Source organism: Coptis chinensis, chromosome 7, assembly GCF_015680905.1.
Source record: "Coptis chinensis isolate HL-2020 chromosome 7, ASM1568090v1, whole genome shotgun sequence".
Classification (NCBI taxonomy): Eukaryota; Viridiplantae; Streptophyta; class Magnoliopsida; order Ranunculales; family Ranunculaceae; genus Coptis; species Coptis chinensis.
Window position 1 is genome coordinate 7968032 of NC_141462.1, and position 22366 is coordinate 7990397.

Below are 22366 nucleotides of genomic sequence, written 5' to 3' on the forward strand. Positions count from 1 at the left end.
CCAATACATAGGTACGACTATGCTGTGTTCATTCAGCATTCATTATGCTTTGCGGCTATGCACATTCATTCTGCATAGAATCAAGGATCTGAACTTCTGATGGACTCTTGGATCTTAAAAAAATAGGGTTAACACACGGTCAACTTGGATTGACATTTAAATTTCAAATCAAACAACTAAAAATTACACAAATGTTTTATTATTTTCAAAAAACAAATGTTCAATTTTAATTAAATAGGGACAATTGTGTCATTTTCAGCCATTTGACTTAAAAGTTAACAGTGAAACTAAGTTGACCGTGAGTTGGAGGGAGACAAAAAAACCGAGTTCTTGTCAAAGTCTTGCTATCAACCTATAAAAACAACAAAACCAAGGAGTTCTTGTTAAAGTGGCCCGCTATCAAACATTTGTCACTTTAGTCGAGCGCCTTTGTCCAATCAAAGGGTTCCCACTCTTGTGCAAAACTCAAAACTGCCTTCTTTTGTGCCTCCAGTGAGTCATGCTTTCGACGTCGGAACATGTCTTTTTCAGGCAATTGTAATATACCTCTGAGAACGTTTAGACCTAGGTTACTTGTAAATTGTTTCTCGTCATCAATGACATGAACAAAACCCTTATCCAGCCCAAACTCAACATGGAAATATGGGAAGTTCTTAGGAATTGAGCCACGCAATCCTTTCACACTTGTGTCAATAAGCTTTTTCGCATTATGCTGGCTCCATTCCTCTTCAGCTTCATCAATCGCCTTTTTAAAATACAATGGTGCCTCCCTAGCAAGCTCTTGTGGCAGTGGAACACACTCCACTAAACAATGGCGACGCTGTTGTGACAAGCCTATGACGGTTTCCAGGAAAACCACTTCCTTCTCTTGCTTTGCAAACATCATGATAAGGCACTTCTTAAAATTACGGATTTCGTCCCAAACATTGTTATCTACGTTCCTTGTAGCTGACTCATGCTGCATCGGTAAAATGCAGCAATGGCCTTGCACAAGAGTCTGCCACTGTGGTAGCATCAAATATGTGAAATTTGCTATAGCAACAACAAGATGCCTTGGCCTTGTTGGGTTCTCAAAGCAAAATTGGCAGCGCTCCTGCTGTGTCAAGATGTGTGTTGCAACATTACTCTTACTCTTCAACTGCTCAGGTCCTCCACTTCTCTGCTTCTTCTTTCTTCTTGGACTGCCGTCAAAATCATATTCATCGTCTGCCTGACCAGATATCCTAAACTGTTTGTTCTGCACTATCTTTTCAACCAGGTGCATATCCACATCCTCCTCTTTTTTCTTTTGGCGAACAGAAAGATCTCTCACTGCAGATCTGTTCACACTTCCAGTAATCTCGTGTCTTGATATGTTACACCCACTTTCCCGATTCATCTTAAAACTCTGCTTGTTCCAAAAGTTTCTCGGCCTCTTCATGTTTTCCTTTCAAACGAAGCTGCATTGCTTTAGCTGCCAGCAGATTGGCACAAAGTCCTGTCTCATCTGGATTCCCTCCAGTAGATTTATTAGTACCAGTTGACATGATGTCCGACCTCAACTGCTTATCTCCCTCCAAATCTGTATGAATAGGGCCATCAGCATTTCTTCTCTGCTGACAAGCAACGACGCGCATAAAGCTTCCATCATTGGTGAACTTATTTAGACATGATGCTGCAGCAGAGATCAGTTGAGTGTCACCCTTAGAAGTAATGTGGTCTTTCCTTTTTCTCCAGGATAAGGAATCGTGCACTTTAGGCTCCCTCATGCCTGGATGTCGGACAGATACATCTCCAGCACCATAATCCTTTTCATCCTTTTGTCTGGCTTTATCATCTAAACCATTCTCTTGTTTTGTTATTCCCCTCTTCCTATCGTTTATGGCACGTAAATGAGCATGAGCAGGGGCAGCGCGATGATGAGCTGCAGATACAGTCAGCTGTCCTAGGGAACCCCAGCGTTCTTCAGCAACCTCCTTGAGATTTCTCCCTTCACGAGCAGCTTGTTCTTGTGCACGTTTCAATGCTTTAATTCGCCAACTTGCACCACCATCTCCAACAACAGAGGAAGATCGACCAGAATTTGCCAGTCCTACATCATCTGGGTAACCACTCCCATTATCTTTAAAATAAAATTTCTAGGATTCGGTTTTTTCACCTCCGTGTTGAGTTGTTCCCTGGGAATTAACTTCAGTCCAGAAAGCATCGCCTCTCTCTCTCTCTCAAAGGCGCTGACGACCTGCGCACCTTACGACCTGCGCACTGAAGAAGTGCTCAATAATAAACTGCCACTTAAATAGAAGTTGGACATTGAAGAAGCGTCAACTTCTAATTTGATTTCGATTGCAATTTCTAATTTGATTGTAGTCTGGGGGCATTAGGTAAATATTTGGTAAGTTGTTTGATAATTTCAAATTAATAAAGGTGGAATCACTAAATAATAATTAACTTCAGTCCAGAAAGCATCGCCTCTCTTCTCTTTTTGCGCACCTTACGACCCTAAGACTGAAGAAGTCGTAGATGTGTTGCGCCATTACATCTCGCCACTCAAGGGGGGTGCGGTGTATTTCGAGGCAGAAGTACTGAATCCAAAGGCGCTGACGACCTGCGCACCTTACGACCTGCGCACTGAAGAAGTGCTCTTATAATAAACTGCCACTTAAATAGAAGTTGGACATTGAAGAAGCGTCAACTTCTAATTTGATTTCGATTGCAATTTCTAATTTGATTGTAGTCTGGGGGCATTAGGTAAATATTTGGTAAGTTGTTTGATAATTTCAAATTAATAAAGGTGGAATCACTAAATAATAATTATTATTATTTTTTTTTTGCCTACTCGATTGTTGTACAAACTACAAAGTTCGTATTGTATTTACTTCTCTTGTTCCGCTATTACTATTCCCTTACTTTTTGTCTCCAAAATTGTGAGGGGTTAATGTGACTGCATTGAATCTGCTAAACCATTATAACCATTGATCTAATAGGAACAATGCCTCCGCGCGACACAACGCCCTGTCTCTTTGTTGAGAACTTGAGATGTAGAATGTCTGCTGAGTTATTATTGGAAAAATAAATGCCCGCTGAGATCTCCCAGGCAAATTCTGAATGCCATTACTCCTATTATGATCTTATCTCAGAATAGTGCTACACGGACTTATTTTTTAGACCTATTACACATATATGTATGTAAATCAATGATTATGACTCTGCTGAAGATCCTAGACAAATTCTTGGAAGAAGAAAAAAGAAGTATTAAATGCGATTTACGAGGATGTTATAATGATTACAAAAATAACAGACGTTTAAATCAATTAATCAAGGAAAGTATACAGCCAGATCTCGATCCAACCTTTGTTAATTATAAACTGTCTCGAGTCTCGACTTCCAGGAAAAACTGAAGAAAGCCATTTTTTTAATTTATGTTAAAAATATGAAATTTGTTTGTACTTTAAGAGTTCCAGTTCATAGCATGTCCGCCATGTTCAATGCACATGTTGTCCAACGCTTTTTCGCAAGAGTTTTACATGAAAGAACTAAGAAGTCCTTGTGTGAAATCAGTAGTAATGGTATCTGGTTAAGGTCTAACTGAACTAATAAGGAAACTAGGTCAAATACAAAAGAGGACTAAATCATGGACACATGGCATCTTGTGTACATCTCGCTCTTAAATATGATCCCAGAAGGTAGCCTGGTATTTATTTTCAGCAATTGATCCTATAAGCTATAGCCTATATATCATAACATCATTCTTCATAAAAAGAAAATTTTGTACGTACATTGAACCATAGTACAAACTATCGCGAAATATCGCGATATATCGCGATATCTATCGAGATTTTAGAAAAAGATATGATAATATCCCGGATATGGGCCGGATACATTCAACTGACTCAATTGTAAATATCGACGATATATCGTCAAATATCACAATATATCGTCAAATATCACGATATAATCACTAAATTTTGTTATATATTCTCCCAAAATTTGAGAAATTGGTCGTCACTAGCAAGATTATATTTACAGCAAGTTAAGGCTTTGATTTGACAAAACCACAACCTTCTCGATGTGGCAAAGCTTCGGAGCGTATACTCCATACTCAAGTATGAATCTTAAGGAAAAAAATAGATCTAAAACTTTGAAGTCCCTCATCTTCCTTCCTGACTTCTTCTTCTTCACCTAACAACTATTTGACCGAATTTCTCAAGTTCTCAACTCAAGTGCTCAAGAATTTCATAGGTTCATCACTATTGTAAGTTGTGTTTTGTTGAAAAATTGAAAAAACATGGGTTGCTGGGTTGTTGATGATTGGGTGGGGGGATAAGGGGATCAGATTGAACAATTTTCTACTTTATCTTTTGTTTTTATTCTCATTTCCTTTATGAATACAAAATGAGTTGCCATACAGAATACTAGATCCAGATCTATGAAGAGTTGAAGACTATGATAATACCGTAAAATATCGACAAAATATCACAAATTATCGACGATTATTTGATATTTATTGATATATCGACGATATTGACAAATGTTTCTATGTAAAATATCTCTGCACAAGGGGATATGTCGACGATATATATCGAGATTTCAGAGGTCGATATATCTCCATATCTTGATATTTTATACTATGCATTGAACCATTCGATCAATATGCTTGAAAATGCTTCAGTTCATAACTACTCAGTTTGTAACCATATTTTGAAAGAAGCTTACACTGTGTACGACGAATGCTTTTAGATGTTTTGTGCGAAGAAATCAAAGATACAGTTGCATCTGTTGCAAGTTTTGCAACAAGGCTCATAACCTCATAAATCTAAAATATGAAGTCCACTCTGTTAGCTTAGAATCTCACGAGATGTGGTCACCATAAAGATTCGTATGATCCAGATTTTTACAATAAAACGCCTAGAATATCTTCTTATTTACACTGAGAGCACTCTCGTCCATGAAATTATCGTGGTTTCTGTTAATGAGTAACGAATCGCTGAATTATGTCTACGTTCCCTCAATCCCTCACATTAAAACTCACCAATTTAGCTTCCTGGTTTTTTTTTGAGTAATTCTCACACAAAGTACCAAAGGCCAAAGGAAAATAAAGTGTTTGTTCTGTTTATTGTTCTTTAATCACACTCTAGGCTTTTTTTTTGTGGTTGGCAAACGAGATTTTTAACGAGGTCCTCTACCTCTTTATTAAAATAAAACTTAGAATCAATTACATCTCATATACTGTTTTCCACTAACATTTTATGTACAATTTTCTTAATATCTTATGAGAATGAACTAGGGATCAGTTCAATGAAAATCACACTCAAAGTTGCTCATGCTAAACCTAAAAACGTTTCTTATTCTTCAAGACCAGTGTTTATGATCTCGGATAAATTGGTAATGACCTATATTTTATACATGAACTCTATCCTCCTATACTTTAAGACTCATATGCTAATCAGCTAATCTATTCTGATAATTGGAAACACAATAAATAGCAAATCCTTGATAACTAGTAGCAAATTATATACAAAAGAGATAATAATGACCAAATGAAGTGTGGTTCTAGATACTCTATCTATCTACACCATAATAACAGCCATTACAGCCACTACATTTAACAAATTTATAACAAAATATCATCTCACATTTTAGATCATTCTCTTTATTTTCTTTTATACATTATTAACACTTGAATCTAGATACACACAATCTTGGCGATCATCCCAATGCAAATTTAAGAGTCAATTTGGTAATTAAAGTGTAAAAACAAGGGCCAAGCTAAAAAAAAACCAACCAAACCCTCTTTCCATTTATGCTTGGGCCAAAAAAATAGTTCATCTTCTTGTTGTAATTTTTTCTTCGCTCTTTTTTTTTTTCTCTCTCTTGCCAAGTTGTAAAAAAGAGCTTGGCTCTCATTTCCTTTTCTCAAGAAAAAAAAAATGGGTGAGCAAAAAACGAGTTCTACTGGTGTTTGGCCTACTATTAAGCCTTTTGTTAATGGTGGTGCTTCTGGAATGCTTGCTACCTGTGTTATTCAACCCGTTGACATGATTAAGGTACCTGGGTTTTTTTTTTTTTTTTTTTTTAATTTCATTGTTTTTGTACTATTTGAGCTTTATATTGAATAGGGCTGTTGTGATTTCATGAATTGTGAATGAATATAGTTTTTGGTATGTAATGGGTGTGTTTATATATTGATGTTTGATGATGAGGGAGTTTGGTTTTGTTGGAAGATCTGAGATCTATTGTGAAATGGGGGTTGTTTGATTTCTGTTTTTGTTACTTAATTTGTTAGGTGAGAATTCAGCTTGGTCAAGGATCAGCTGTTCAGGTGACCAAGAACATGGTCCGAGAAGAGGGCGTGGGCGCTTTATACAAGGTTTGTTTTCATTTGGGTTCTTGTTTTTGTTGATATTTAAAATCTGGATCTCTTTTTCGTATAATGAATCGGAACCAAAGTTTATGGTCGAGAGTGAGTTAGTAATGCAGTTAGAATGTAAAGAGCCATTGCAGTTTACAGGTTGTAGGTTGAATGGTAGTTGAGCATTCACATTTAAAATTATAGAACGCAATAGTCAATATATAACTTGCCTTTAATTGAAAAATGAGTTATTGATCAAGATAATATTTTCTTGTTTTTCCTTTTAGATCATTATTAGCCCGATTACTTTCCTTTGTCTCGGTATTAAAACATCATAGAATTTTGGTCATCGCTTCTTAAGGTCATTTGGAATATTGGCCCTTTGGTTTGACTGGGTTGTGTAGATTTAGGAGATGCAATATGGTTTGACTGCTCGCCTTTAAGTTGGTGAGAGAGAGAGAAGTGTGTGGGGAGGGGGGATTTTTGCGATGCAGGACTGGGTTAGAATGTACTTATGTACACTTTGTGCAAATTTGAAGGTGTTTGAAAGGGGATGATAGAGCTCTAAGAGCATGATTGAAGGGCTATTAAGTTGTAGGTAGGGTAGTTAGTTTGTTAATGGTACCTTTACTTTTGCTTCTACTATCACTTCCTCTTACACCCTTACTTCTTTGAAGTTTGTGCAACCATTTCATATATAGTTTCCCTCGGTTTGTATGGAATTTTATTATATTAATAGTCTTCCTTCAGTTCATATGTAGTTCTGTTTTATTATTGCACTTCTTTTCCTGCTGAACTGCGAACTTTGGAGCAGGGATTGTCAGCTGGATTGCTGAGGCAAGCTACATACACAACTGCAAGGCTCGGAACATTCAGGTGATGATTATACACATCTTTATCAGTTACTTGCTTACTCACATATGTATTTACTGATTAAAGAAAAGGACGATATACATCCCTGTAAGTTTGTAACTGTAAGTAGTGTAAAATACTAAAATTATGGCAAATGTAACTAAGACCACAGTATTTCTTAGCAGGGTTTTGTAACAACACAAATCAAGAATTCCTTTTGAATTCCTGCTCGGTATAAAACCCACCATGGATTGCTCTCCAATGTTGTCTATATATATACCCAAGCAAGATTTTTGTATATAAGTTGATTCTTTTTGTAGCTCTGGTTTTCAGCCACATCAGATTGTCCTCTCTAATGGAGATGCCTTGAATATTTTTCTGAACCAAGTTCTATTGCACACCTAGTCACTCACTTTGATGCTGTACCCTTATCTTATGAATGAAATGGAGTCCATTTATCACTACATTTATTTTTCATCTGACCGTAGTGTATCTTCTGTTGATATAACAATCTGCTCTTTCTACTTAAGTTCGTTAAAGGAATGCTTCCTTTACATTTATGATCGATCACAGTGTTGTTATTTTACACATGCGTATGAGCTTATTGGTGGATGATCTTAACCCCTATAAAAGATTAGAGATGCAATTATATTAAGAATTCATCACTTACTGATGGAGGCAAGATAGGTTCTCACTTTTTGGGCTTCTAAAATTTCGTCAGGATCTTGACTAGTAAGGCAATTGAGGCCAATGATGGGAAGCCACTACCTCTCTATCAGAAGGCTCTTTGTGGGTTGACAGCCGGAGCAATTGGAGCTAGCGTTGGCAGTCCAGCAGATTTAGCACTCATTCGAATGCAAGCTGATGCCACCTTACCTCTTGAACAAAGAAGGCACTACAAAAATGCGTTCCATGCTCTATATCGTATTGTTGCAGATGAAGGGGTTCTATCCCTATGGAAAGGTGCAGGACCTACTGTAGTGAGGGCAATGGCATTAAATATGGGCATGCTCGCTTCCTACGATCAAAGTGTTGAGTTTTGTAAGGATACACTTGGTCTGGGTGAAGCTAGTACTATAGTCGGTAAGATATATAATCATTTCGTTTCGTATGCGTTTACAGGCATTGGCAGTGTTTATTAGTTTTCTCTGTTTGCTTAATTACATGCATATGCACATTATTAATTGTTTGTACTATAAATTTGCAAGTTAAATTGTATTTTTGAGATGCCTTTCCTAGATAAAAGTTAAACCTAAGTTCTTTACCACAACCAATGATCTCATTTCTTCTCAATATTTTGCATATACCTGTATATTCGTTCTATGCAGGATAAAAGTGATTTGAGTACTGAGTGCCTGATAATTGAGTCTCTCACTGAGTCACTTGGTGAATATAATCATACTGTTTCAGATATTTCTCTTGTAGAGTTTCTTGGAGTCTGATGTCTGTGCAAAGGAATAGCCATCTTTGTGTTCTTTGGTTTGCTGAACTGTTTCTGTTTCTTTTCCTTCTCTAGGAGCAAGTGCTGTTTCGGGATTCTTCGCTTCGGCTTGCAGTTTGCCCTTTGATTACGTTAAAACTCAAATACAAAAGATGCAGCCCGATGCGACTGGAAAGTACCCTTACACTGGCTCTCTGGACTGTGCCCTTAAAACTCTGAAAGCAGGAGGACCCTTAAAATTTTACACTGGATTTCCTGTTTATTGTGTTAGGATTGCTCCTCATGTCATGGTAAGCTCTTCCTCACAGTATTTAAAGGTCATATAGGATTCTTTGTTGCCAAACGGATTTCTTTATGAAACACGACCACCAACCAGTTCTTGGTTTGCATGCCTGATTGTTGGTACATTTTGCAGATGACATGGATATTTTTGAACCAAATCCAGAAGACTGAGAAGAAACTTGGGTGGTAGATCCCCTGATGTGCTTGGGTTCACCATGAAAATAATATTTGTCTGCGTTTTACTACTGGTTGGTTGGGGGTCTAGTTTTGGCAAATTTGATGGCCCTTGGTCATGCTAAGGATTGTTGTGTTTCCGTAGGACTTAATAATTGGTGGGGACTTTAAAACCATACAGGTGCATTTTTGCGAGGTAGGACAGCTGGTAAGCGATTTTCATACCGGATTAGTTGGTCCCCGAACTTGTTTGGCGTAGATTGGAGGAACTTCCCTTTATGAATTATTCAATGTAGTTGTAGCTTTATATTCTGATCTTGTACTGAAGATGTACTCTTTTCTTATGTTTCTTCTGTGATATTTGGGCTTTCACAACTTCACATGATAAATAACAATCAGTTGTCACATACAATGTTATTTCTGTGAGACTCCGCACAAACAGGCGACCAAATTTGATAAAACTTGTGGCGAAATTCTAAACCAGGTATTCCATTTAAAAATGGAAGAAGTTTCTTGAACTTCAATTAATCTAGAGAACGTTTGAAATTTCTAAACCTGCCAAAAAGGGTTTATGAATGAACTGAATTTTTATGAACTTGGTAATGTTAAAGATCATCCTCGCAAAAGAATCCTAATATATATAAGTAAAGCAACCATAGAACAATTTTGCGTTTCACACTGTTTCAACTTTCAACGATCATTCACTCATAGAAGAACGTATTGTTTCTCTTTTCATAAGATATTCAACTATTACTCCGTCACCAATTTTTCTTTGGAACGAAGCCTTTGTAGTTTCAGGAAATTTTGCTTTGCTAGTTAACATAACATACTGGTGTTGGATGTCAATGGTTTTGACACAAGGAAGATGAGTTCGATCATACATTTGGACTGTGAACTGCATCGAGTATTAGGTACGCGTATATCACGTGCAGGGTAACTAGTTATGGCTTGAGTTGAGATCGCTTTAGACAGAGTAAATAATCAGAAAACATAGAATTGTGCCTCATTTACATTGGTTGTCCACTAGAGTAAGGACTGATATTGCAAAATCAACATCAGTAGGCCACTTTTGTGCGTCGTAGTTGTTGAAATTTTTAAGTTTAACTAATCATTACGAAACTAAATTTTCTAATAGCTGGGGGCAGCTTTGATTAACGTTCTGTAAACATGTAAGGTTCACAGTTTTCGAGACGCTCTTCTCCATTTGGAGATTGCACAGGTAATGATTGTCGTCAAGCTCTCAGATCCAACAATCCTCGAGTGACGATCGAACAATGGGATGTCATCTGAAACATACAAGTAGGAAGACTACGCATTACCTTAGCTGACCTCAACTTGATTAATCCCACCAAACTCATATATCAAATTAGACAGAAATTAGAATGTAACAGCACTTCTCATTCTTTCTTGCACTCAAGCATAAATATCCCGCTTTTAAATAAATTTCCCACCTTTCTTGCGTTTGTGAACTTCCCTCCAAATCTTATATAAAACTAGAACCATGATTAACAAGAAAAGAGCAAGATAAAGCTAACTTCTTATATCGCTCTCCTTCACCATGAGATTCTCAAGTCTTGCAGTCTCGGCAATAGCTATACTAATGCTTCTGCTTCTCCCAGCTTCAGAGGCTGCAATTACATGCAGTAACGTAGTGTCAGACTTGAGCCCCTGCATCCAGTACCTCCAGACTGGCACCGGGTCGCCCACTGCTGCTTGTTGTGCTGGAGCCACCAAACTTTCTTCTGCTGCTTCAACTTCCGCTGATAAGAAAACTGCTTGTAACTGCATCAAATCTACAGCCCAACAATTAAGTATAAACGCTGCAGCTGCTCAGGCTCTTCCAGGAAGCTGTGGCATTACCTTGCCTTTTACAGTTTCTGCCTCTGTAGATTGCTCCAAGTACTTAACTATAGGATTTATGATTGTTCTCCGCATTTCAAAAGCTATGACTTCTAACAATTTTAGCATCTGAAGAGGAAATCTAAACAGTTTTGCTTATTTGGTTATTTGCAGGATTGGTTGAAGTTGGACGGAGCACACTCGACGTTTCAAACTCTTTTCATCCACGGAAGTTCAATACTACTTAGTACCGAGCAGGGGGAATCAGCAATTATCTTTGATAATATAGTAATAAGCTCTCTTGTTGTATTACAATTTGAGACTGAATTATATATAACTTTATTATGTTAAAATAAAGCACATACTGCATGATATTTGATAAAGACTCATATTTAAACCAATCAGATCGAGAAACTAAGAACTGAACAGAAAACAAGGAACATTATCTTCTATCGACTGCAAAATTATCTGCTTATACCATCAAGACTGACAAATGAATCAGCAACTATGGCCTAGAATAAGTTATTGCTAACTTTAATTTCACTGAAATCCTATTTTACTCGAGTTGTTTGTTTCAAAGAATTCGTCGAGTACTCGACTTGGTGGTTGTGTGAGTTCTATGTACTCATTTCACCAAGAATTGATTTCATATTCAACTACAATGTTTTCCTACATCAAATGTTGTATGCACGCAATGAGAACGATTATGTACTCTTCTTCCATATCTTCTTAGAAGTTGAGCAACAAACTATTACCATATCTAGAACACACAAGACATGATCCTATTCTGCAAAACGGTGTTCTCAATAACCTCGAGAATATGTCTATAAAGATGATAGATGTTTGAAAGGAAACAAGTCTTTATTTGAAGTTTGAACTCTATTGAAGTTATAAATATTGACTAGAAAAACAAGGGTACCAACAGAATCTAGTGAGTAGTTAACACATGAAAGTTCTGCTCCAAGCCTGTTTTGGCATTATCATCTTCCAGAGAGTCTGCAAACTTTACGCAGATATACCATATGCAATTAAGTTGCAGTACATATGAAACTTACTCTTTAGCCCTGGAAAAAAAAAATGAATTACAAACATATATGAACACTGAAACAAGAGCAAGTATCATCCATCAGATTAGGAGAGAACAAATGCGACAAAACAGAAACAAGAGTTCAAGAACTCACAAGTCCAACTCCATGTGAACATTGTAAAAACAATTAGTAGATCACTGTTACAATCCAGATTATAATTTGCATGTATATGAAGCTACTATGTCCTTGAGCATAATATTTATGAGTCTATGACAATAGAACCATTTATAGATTTCATTTCCAGCTTGAGGAGATGATACTCTTAATTTTTGAAAATTATTACAAAGTTTATGCTGCTACTATAAAAGTGGTGCCACTTAAAATAATATTTTACCTTACTTAGTATCTACCTACGAAAACATAATTTGTAGAGTGACTGCAATGTATGACGTTGGAGTTCAAAGGTTTACCTTTCCATGTAAGTGTCTTCTAGTGTGTTGATGACTATCTGGTCACCAGCTTCTATGAAAGGCGGTGCCTGGGTATACGAAATTAGATGTTCAGTACCAATCTAACATGTAAAATCTATTTAAAATTTTGCTGCACTTTGCATAATGGATAAAAAGGTATGCCAAGGAACACAAAGAGGAAAAGAAAAAATCGTGGAAGTAGATACTCATTTAAGTAGATTAAGTAAGGCTGGAAAAGAAATTTATGGTTAGTTATATATTTAACTTACCATCACAGTGAGCCCATTCTCCAGCAGAACCTTTTTATACCTGTTTCCGAAGCAGTGTGTATCGAAAAAAAATAAGTTTTCATGTCAAAAGCAAAGTAAGAAGACTAACCAACACAAACATGAGAATATTACTATTACAAACTTGAACAGAAAGCAAAATCACAATACACTGACAGCTAAAGATATAAAAGATTGTGGTAGATTGATCGATGAACTCACTGAGGTGCGGCTGTCAGCCCCTTCATATGAGATTTGGCTTCAGCGACAGTACATGTAACACGTGTTGGAACTGAAGCAGACATGGGTTTTCCATCATAAAATTGGACGCTCACTTTCATGTCCTCTGTTATCCATGAGATAATGAACTTTAGTGTCAGAAGACATCTAAAATCGATTTGGACGATGACGAGCTAGTACCAGTATCAAAACTTCCCAACTTAGATGACAGAAAAGCAGTGGGTACTATATACATATAACCATACATACATACATCAAAGGATGGACTGCTCTGCATGCTTGTAGATCTGAATAAATAATATTTACTTGCTATAATAGCTGATAAAGCAAGATAGACTACTCATGTTTGCTAGATTGCCATAAGATAGATACTCGCTTTTCCTTTTTCATCTAGAAACCATGCTTTCACTGTTGGATAGTTGGCTACAAGAACCTGTTATATAGATGCTACTTCCACTCTATCGTCCAACAAGAGTTTTTCACACCCACTTCAACGTCCAACCTTTTATTAATCTTAGTGATTTGCAAAAGCCACCTCCTCACATCAAAACCCCTATCATTTTGTGCAAATTAAATCAACAGATATATAATAAATACCAGGTTGTTCTAATGTGGCATTCTTGCCTATTTGGTTTCAGACTCAAAGCAAGCGCCGAGCAGTGGGGTGTAACCTTGCTCGGAAGAACATGATCCCTTGAACATTTAGTATCAAACTCATCCTCATCAAAACAAATAGAGTCAACAGACTGGTTAGCAAAATGAAGTAGGGTGATGACCAGTATATTCACTTAGAATAATTTTCTGATAAGTTGGAAAGAATCATCTCCAAGGATGCATCAGGTTCAATGTATACTAGATTACAAATTCAATGTATGAACGATCTCCTGTATGTGAGTTCCACTTCTCAATCAGAGAAGATCGTTCCAAGTGTTACAGGCACTAAAAAGAAACTGCAATAGCTGCCAATTTATATATGAAAATACCATGTAAATAAGCAGCAGTCTTGCCAAATAAGTCCTTGGATATTTCCAATTGGTCAAATGTATTTGGGCTGTTGTGAGTACAAGAGGAAAACACAGCGCAGTCAGTAAACATTTTCAGCACAAGTAGGAATAAAGTTCATTAGTGATGGAGATTCCAAAACTTACTCCATAATCACTACAGTGTCACCTTCACTATACAAAAAAGTGAAAGCCTTCCCTTCAACAAAAACTTCTGCACCATATAACAAGGAATAAATATATGTATAAAAAGTGTTGTATATTGATCCTGCCTCATTTTTAAACTCAAACTGAAACATACTTTCGAGTGCCTCGTCTGTACGAAATCTTTCAGTAACTTTATTTCCACTATCAACATCCCGAAGCTCCACCTACAGCAATAAAATAAAATAACATAACCACAATACACAATGAATAAAAAAATAAAAAAAATAAAAACCTGAATTGTAGCTCCTCCTCTTCCTTGTTTCGTGTGTTGCCATTTAATGACCTGGAATATACGACCTTTTCTCTCTATGACAGTTCCAACTCGTACCTGGGGGCATTAACATTTTATTAATTATTCTCATTGGCCAAAAACAAAGGTAACAATTTTACTTACGTCGGTACCGAGAACTTTTGCACCACGGTTTTGGATAGCGAACCAAGGAGTAGTAAATAGTTGCGGCAATCGTCTTCGTAGAGCATGCATTTTCCTTTCTGTGTTTTCAAGACTCCTTCTTTCTTCAGCCCATTTAAATATCATCCAATGTACTCATGAAATATCGTCAATAAAACTTGGAATTTTGTACCCAAAACCCTTTGTTTCTCCATCATCTCTCAAACTCTTTCATCAAGAACACTTTTTTCTACAACTTGTACAAAATGACACCTATCAGAACTACTGTAAATCGTTTTACCCATCCTCATATTAGACCCTCTCATGCAAATACCGTTGTCCGTTACTTTCTTTGTACTATGGCTTCGTATAACACCCAAGCCGAACTCGAAAGCCATATTAAATACCTTTGTGAAAAACCCAAGTGCCAATTTCTGAAAGCAGTTAATGATTTCGATAAGGCCATTGCTTCTGGTCTTACGCCATTTCCGTCTACTTGCAATTTCCTTATCGACACTTTAGCTAAGTCTAAGGAGTATGGTTTGGCTGTTTCGGCGTATAACCGGATTGCCCTTATTGGGTTTTTACCGAATTATTACTCTTTCTGTAGTTTACTTGATTGTTATTTACATAAGGGGAAGTTAGAATTTGCGTTTGGTGTCGTTGGTTTGATGTTTAAGCTGGGTTACAGTGTTCAAGTGTTTCATTTGAATATCATACTTAGAGCGTTATGTAAAAAGCGTGAGGTCGTTAAGGCAATTGAGGTTTTTCGTGAGTGGGGGAGAAATGAGATTGCTCCTGATGTTATTACTTATAATACTTTGATCAATGGGCTTTGCAAGGTGAAAATGTTTGAACAAGCTTTGGGTTTGTTGCGCTTTGATATGGTAGAGTCAAAATGTTCTCCAGATGTGAAGACTTATACAGATCTGATGGATGGTCTTTGTAAGGATGGCAGAGTGGATGAAGGGATTAGTTTATTTGATGAGATGCAAGAGAGGGGTCTCAGTGCTGATGTTTTTGCGTATACTACTATTATAGATGGATTATGCAATAGCGGAAACGTTGATAGGGGGAAAGAATTTTTCCATAAGATGTTGGATAGAGGAATGCTTCCAAATGTGGTTACTTATAGTTGTTTGGTTCGTGGTCTTTGCAAGGCAGGGAATTACCAAGAAGCAAATAATTTGTTGAAAGATATGGTAGGACGTGGTATCCGTCCTGATACTGTGACCTACACTGGTTTGATTGACGTTCTCTTCAAAGGTGGAAAGTTTAAATATGCTATGGATTTTTTGCAGTGGATTATAGACAATGGTGAAAAGCCAAGTACTACAACTTATAATGTGTTAATAAACGGATTATGTAAGGAAGGTTTAGTGTCAGATGCTTTCAAGTTTTTTAATAAAATGGCTGAGAGAGGGACGCCACCTGATGTGGTGACATTTAATACGTTGATGTGGGGCCTCTGCCATACTCAACAGGTTGATGACGCTGTGGTGCTTATTAACAAGATGATCGAGGGTGAGTATAATGGTGAGCCAAATACCAAAACATATAACACTTTAATACAGGGGCTCTGCAGTGAGGGCCGTCTTGATGAAGCAATGTCTTTTTATCAGAAAATGGTTCAGAAGGGAAACCTTTGTAATGTGGTAACCTACAACTTGCTCATTGGTGGGTTTCTAAAGGCACGTAATGTTAGTAAGGCCAGGGAGCTTTGGCAAGACACACTGGTTGCAGGAGTCATGCCGAATGCTTTCACCTATTCTATTATGATAAATGGGCTCTGCAAAATGAACATGCTCGATAGTGCAAAAGAAGTTCTCTGTGAAATGAAGACTTCTGGGCATACTCCTACTGCATATGTTTATAATCCATTCCTCGAATCTTTATGCAAAGATGGTAATTTGGAGCAAGCAATGAATTTATTAGGGGAAATGAAAGATGCGAACTGTAAACCTGATGTTGTGTCGTTTAATATTCTAATTAATGGGATGCTCAATGATGGGAATCTCCAAACCGCAAAAGAGCTTCTTGAAGACATGGTTCAAAGTGGTTTAAATCCTGATATCGTAACCTATTCCACTATAATAGATAGGTATTCGAAAATAGGGCAGCTGAATGAAGCCATGACTTTCTTTAATTACATGATTGCTCATGGGTTTGCACCAGACGCCGTCGTATGTGATTCACTAATTAAAGGGTTTGGTGCAAGAGGTCAAAGGAAAGAAGTTATTGACTTGCTTCATCAAATGGCGGCTAAAGGAGTTGTTCTTGATGTAAATATAGTTTCTACTATATTGGATTGTCTTTGTCGCGATGGCGAATCTCCTGAATTTTTGAAATTGTTGCCAACCTTTTCATCTGAAGCATCAAAAGAAACAGGTATCTCGTGCAGCGAGTTGTTGAGGAAGTTAGAAGATTCTTACTCTGGGCTTGAAGTAATGGCTGCTTGATGCTGTGAACCATGGTTGTTGGATGCTTTCAGATGTTATATCAGTTCCCATCTTATAATGCATAGGTAATCAACTCTTCTTACACTATATTCCAACACTTGGGCTGGACTTGTATCTAAGTTCGTTGTGTATGGATTTTCATTAAGTGAGACGTAACTGGTACTTATGTGCTGCTGGTCTGTTGTTTCTATATTTGTCAAAATTGATGTTTATAGCAAGCACTATTGTGCAACATCTCATCATATGCATGAGAATATCCGATCTTTTTATTTTTTGATTGACAAGCCTGTTTTAAATGAGATCAGTAACTCTTTGATGCTGGCGGGGTTCGACCCCCAGACCTCTGGTATCATCACCCAAAGGTTTGACCGACTTTGCTAGTCGGCACCTGCTACTCTATGCACTTTCCTTGGTTGTGCTTGCATCATCAACTGAAAGGCATTCTGTTGTCCTACTTTATTTGCTCTCATATGCACTAGCACTTCAGTTTGGTCTTATGCTTCCAATCTTTATTTGTTCTTTTTATTTAATATTTCCTTCTTGGTCCTGATATTCAGTATGGTTTTGTTGCCTGGCTGTTGAGAACTGCTGTGGGTTTGCTGCTAGCTTTCCTAAGGTATGGTCAAACTTTTTATTGACTTTGGGCTCATAGTGACAACATATAGAACAAGCTTGCTCTATTGTGAAGAAGTTATGATGATGTATAAGAAGATATTTACTTGTTGGATAAACTCCTTTACGCTGTACTTATAAGAGCACCCCAAAGCGTCTAGTCAAATATGACTTGCCACCTAACTCTCAAAATGAGAAAACAGCCAAAAAGCTATAGCTAAAAAAATCCTCCCAATGGTGAAAGTCATATTTAGAGCTAAACTACATGGGTCTGGACCATTTATCTTAAAGCTTGATTCATGGGCTGTACCATTTAAACCTTACATGGGTCCTACCATTTTAAGGCTTAACACACAAAGTTATTGTTGCCATACGGCTGAAGACTAGCAGTACGGCAAAAATGGAGCTGTGTGGCACACTAAAATGGCCAAATCAAAAGCTATAAGGTTTATCATATTTGATGGAAGAAATAACTTTTGAAATGTCTTCTGATAGAGATAGCTGGACCATTGGGGGTGCATTACAAGTCAAATATGACTTATATCTAGACCATTGGGGATGCTCTAACTGAACCTTTGTTTGTTTGAATATTTTATTTTTCGACTGTTTTGTTTACACTCCATATTTTAAAAATAAACAGTGTCGGATACATGTCCCTTATCCGTGTGGGATACAACAGACGGACGTATTGTATGTGATATACCTCAACTTTTTGTTATTTCACCCTACCTAGATGCGGTTTTGGTAAATGTCCCATTGTTTCTAAAAGCTTTACATTCTCCCAGTGATGCCCACACACACATATATATATAAGGATTTTATTTATTTATATTGGTTATCTTATGTTTTGTGTTTCAGCCACTTCCAGTAGACAATATCTTCTCAATACATTCCGACCCCGAACAAAATGAGACATATTCTGAAATTTTGCGAGTGTTATTTCCTGAGCTGGAACTAAGGAGGATATCCAATGCAGCCTTTAGTGTAGGTTGAGGACCGAGGTGGTCTTCTCTAGCAAAAATGCAAATTTAGCACAATCAGATAACCAAAGGAAAAAAGCCGACAAAAACTTTTGGGATATCACTAAAATCTTTGACGTCTAGGCATAGAGTTCATTCAAGTGTATGGGTAGGGCTTCATGTAAGCGTTTCATGAACAAAAACTTTTGAAGATATATGTATGCACACACATCGGATAGTCAGATATTTTGTTTGAGCATGACGACACCCACACATAAAAACTACCAGATGAAGTGTCAAACAGAATAAATACGTTGTACTTGCCCAAAATGGAGGTTTTTTTCTGCAAGCCCATATGAGTGTGACCAGCAGACCTGTTGGTAATAACCTTGAAGGTTGTCCCAAGAGGTACTGAGTTCGAGCTCTTTAGACAAGGGAGTGGGGAGGGGGTTATGGGTAGGGGATTAAGGAAAAACCATTAATAAAATGGGCAGATAGGTAGTTATGTCTATATCAAAGTAGCAGCCAGATCTGGATAGATCATTATAAAAAAGTGGGAAAGATGAGGTTTGAGGTCAAGTATAAGTAAGACTACCTTATTAAACTTTTTTATTTTTTACCTAATCTGTGAGATTGAACTCACAATTGGACTTAATTTGGTTTTGGCTCGATGGTTCCTAAAATATTTGTAACAGCTGAGGAAAGGTGTGATAACTGATTTTACATCATGCGGATGATTGATATCTCATATGATGGCCTGACATTTTCTTAGTTCTTTATTAGTCTATGCATGTAAGCTTTTGTGACCATCTTATGCTGTATACTTGTTAATTTGTTTTTTGATGTTTCTTCTGCAGCAAGCCATCGGTTTTACGTAGATTATCCTTGACTGTTTCACTCATGGCGGCATGCCTTTCCATTGCCGTTCCTATATGGATCAGAAATGGGTATCAGTTTTGGACCCCTGGGGTAGGAAGCCCAGGTCAGGATGGCAACGGTCAAACTCCTGGAAGAAAAGAGGTTTGTACTGGAGATTTGTAATCATATTTGTTGGTGGTAAAGTTCTTATGTGCATTATCAATGTGTATCTGGTCAAGACTTGGGAAGTTGGGCCCAACTCCCAAGGTCTTGAGTTAAATTCCCACCTTCACTAGGGAAAAGCGAATAAAAGGGTTTAGGGAATAAATCTCTAATTATCAATACAAATGAATAAATGAATAAAAAAATTAAAAGCAACATATATCCTTGTTTTTGTGGAGACATGCATTTTATGTGACCCTACTGTGTTCTGTGTAATGTGTACTGGACCATAGAATTATAAGTGCAAATTTACTGCACTTACGTCCATGCAGAGACTAGGCATTTGCTAACAATTAGCTGCTTATGAAGTGAGTTTGTGTTTGGCATAGGTGAAACTCAGACCTTCGTTTGGTTAGTGGTACACTGAGGGCATTGTTTTGCTACAAGTTTGTATGATTGATGAATTTCTATGTCTGGAACTATTAAACACATGAGTCGCCTTTCTGAAGACGGAGTCCAATGGTGTTATTGCTCCAAGGTGCAATATGAATGTTGATGCAAACAAACAAGCTATAACACAACCTCACATGACTGACATAAAATGCTCTGCAAGTTGTCATATGCAGTATATCTATGACAGTTATAAAGGACAGTTATATACTTATCCTAAAGAGAATATGTTGTAGTATATATTGTTAACTCAGAATATTAATATATTTCACAGTTCATGCGTGAATTTCAAATATCCAGCACAGGCATGGGTTTGACTTTTGAAGTATCAGCTATTATAGGAGGATATATTTATCTCACTCAGGAGCAAGCGATGCTATTGTTGACTCCAAGGAATATTATTTATGTTTTGTTTCTCATAACAGCTATCTAATTATAGACGATTTCATTGGGTTTAGTTCATCAATTATCTCTAGAATATATATTGGCTGTGCAACTTTGACGCATTATTTAAGAGGTGGGGGGGGGGAAGGAATCTGTGTAGGGTATGTTTCTAAGTAGCCCTGTTGGAAACTGTACAAGAACAATTGGACATATTGGAGGTTATATACCTCAATCTTTGGGGTTTCTCCTCACCTGAGACTGATACAAGTACAAGTATTCTTGTCAATATGTTTTATCATTTTATCGTACTTTTTCAAGGGTTAAATACATATAGTTAACTGTTCCTTGAAGCATCTAATTAGGGATGAAATGAGGTTGCAAGATGACTTTATTGCAGTTATTTTTCTTTACAATGAGTTCTGGTTTAATTATATTAATTGTCGGTTTTCTTGTACAGAAGTACGTCTAATTCAGTTATCTTGTGTTGTTCCTTGGTTCTCTTCAGATTATTGTCCTTGCGATTTGTGTATCTGTATTAGCTGGATCAGTCTTAGGTCTAGGTGCAATAGTATCTTTAAAGCCTTTAGATGATTTATCATACAAGGGATGAACTGGGGATCAGCGAAATTGTAGCTCTCCTTATGCATCATCTGTATACCTTGGATGGGCAATGGCAACAGCGATTGCTTTTTATTTAGTTACTGGTGTGCTGCCAATTGTATCATGGTTTGCAACTTATAAGTTTTCTCTCTCTTCTGCTATATGTATCGTAATAATTGTTTTTTTGTTCCCCAACCCCCTCCCTCCCTCTGTTTTTTTTGTTGTCATCCCTTGCCTGAGGACATCAGTTCTATAGGAAAATCAGTTTATTAGTTTTCTCTTATTGGTGGTTATATTTTTTCTGTAAGGAAATGTGTGATCTTTTGAGTTTTGATATCCGAAGAAAGAGAAACACAAGCAGTAATGCAGTATACTTTTTTCTTTCTTCTTTATTTTCCTCATCCAGACAAGAAATGCTCTTTCTGGAACTTATTTGGCGCCTTAGAGATCTGCTAGTTCAGCTGCCCTGTTAGTTGGAGATCCTACAATCACACTTGATAGGGCAGGGAATTTTGTGCTTCCCAGAGCTGATGTCATGAAATTGAGAGATCGTCTAAGAAATGAGGAATCAGCTGCAGGATTGTCGTGAAACTGAAATTTGGAAGGACGTTTCGGTGCGAGTCATCCATTGATGTAGGCTACAGGAGAGAAATGTGTGCTCATGCACGTATTCTGGCTTTAGAGGAGGCAATTGATACAGAGTGGGTGTATATGTGGGACAAATTTGGTGGTTATTTGCTCCTTTTGCTTGGTTTGACAGCTAAAGTAGAGCGAGTACAGGTAGCTGTAATGCGTCCCAGTTGCTTTTTCAATCTTGCTATTATGTGCACTTACACCTGCATATATGCACTATGGCATTTTATGCTGTGGGTTTTCTTTATGTTAAATGATTGACATGCATTAAAGTACTGACAAAATGTCACTCAACTTGAGTAGTGGGCAGGTTTATCTTAGTTGTAGACAGATTAGTGGGTGTTTGGTTCTCATTTTTTCAAAAAAGTATTTTTTCTTAAAAAACACTTTTATGAAAAAGTATTTATTCTAAAAACAGTTTTTCAATAAACATGTTTGGTTGTGACTTTTCTTATAAGCTATTTTATCAAATCAGATTTCACACTATGTTTACCGATATATTTTGGCATATCATTGGCATAAATCATTTAAAGTCTAAAACATCAGGAAGTTCGTTTTGCCTTTAAAAAAAGTGTTTCCTTGAAAAATAGTTTTTTAACTTAAAAACAAGTTTTACCTAATTATCATAAAACAAGTTTTTGGGACCAAAAGTGTTTTTGGATGAAAAACTATTTTTTTTTTTAAATAGAAACCAAACACATTTATTTTTTCAAAAATGTTTTTTCACTAA

General features: G+C 37.0%; 4 protein-coding genes and 1 pseudogene across 7 annotated transcripts; 3 read left to right on the plus strand and 2 right to left on the minus strand.

Annotated features, from left to right (window-relative positions):
* Positions 1-311: 311 nt before the first annotated feature.
* LOC147485722 (uncharacterized) lies at positions 312-2185 on the minus strand (annotated as a pseudogene).
* Positions 2186-5043: 2858 nt separating this feature from the next.
* On the plus strand, positions 5044-9484 carry LOC147485723 (Mitochondrial substrate carrier family protein). The gene is made up of 6 exons (XM_086571748.1): positions 5044-6023; positions 6263-6346; positions 7143-7204; positions 7902-8263; positions 8697-8911; positions 9037-9484. The coding sequence occupies exons 1-6, from the start codon at positions 5907-5909 to the stop codon at positions 9091-9093; spliced, it is 897 nt and encodes a 298-aa protein (XP_086427874.1). The 5' UTR covers positions 5044-5906; the 3' UTR covers positions 9094-9484.
* Positions 9485-10208: 724 nt separating this feature from the next.
* Positions 10209-11273, plus strand: LOC147485724 (Bifunctional inhibitor/lipid-transfer protein/seed storage 2S albumin superfamily protein). Its single transcript, XM_086571751.1, has 2 exons — positions 10209-10976; positions 11091-11273. Exons 1-2 carry the CDS (start codon positions 10636-10638, stop codon positions 11098-11100), a joined length of 351 nt encoding a protein of 116 aa, XP_086427877.1. The 5' UTR covers positions 10209-10635; the 3' UTR covers positions 11101-11273.
* Positions 11274-11756: 483 nt separating this feature from the next.
* LOC147485725 (elongation factor P (EF-P) family protein) lies at positions 11757-14668 on the minus strand. Of its 2 annotated transcripts, none has more exons than XM_086571750.1 (9): positions 14523-14668; positions 14361-14456; positions 14223-14292; positions 14069-14132; positions 13904-13971; positions 12903-13026; positions 12684-12723; positions 12415-12482; positions 11757-11980 (listed from the first exon to the last, which is right to left on the minus strand). In XM_086571750.1, exons 1-9 carry the CDS (start codon positions 14664-14666, stop codon positions 11968-11970), a joined length of 687 nt encoding a protein of 228 aa, XP_086427876.1. In that variant the 5' UTR covers positions 14667-14668; the 3' UTR covers positions 11757-11967. The 2 variants fall into 2 exon arrangements, with proteins under 2 accessions (XP_086427876.1, XP_086427875.1); XM_086571749.1 differs by having other exon boundaries at positions 14069-14135.
* Positions 14669-14780: 112 nt separating this feature from the next.
* On the plus strand, positions 14781-21956 carry LOC147485726 (Tetratricopeptide repeat (TPR)-like superfamily protein). 3 transcript variants are annotated; one of them, XM_086571746.1, is made up of 4 exons: positions 14781-17043; positions 17536-17594; positions 19407-19569; positions 21410-21956. In XM_086571746.1, the coding sequence occupies exon 1, from the start codon at positions 14786-14788 to the stop codon at positions 16976-16978; it is 2193 nt and encodes a 730-aa protein (XP_086427872.1). In that variant the 5' UTR covers positions 14781-14785; the 3' UTR covers positions 16979-17043; positions 17536-17594; positions 19407-19569; positions 21410-21956. The 3 variants fall into 3 exon arrangements, with proteins under 3 accessions (XP_086427872.1, XP_086427871.1, XP_086427873.1); XM_086571745.1 differs by lacking the exon at positions 21410-21956 and adding an exon at positions 20909-21388; XM_086571747.1 differs by lacking the exons at positions 17536-17594; positions 21410-21956 and having other exon boundaries at positions 19407-19787.
* Positions 21957-22366: the final 410 nt, after the last annotated feature.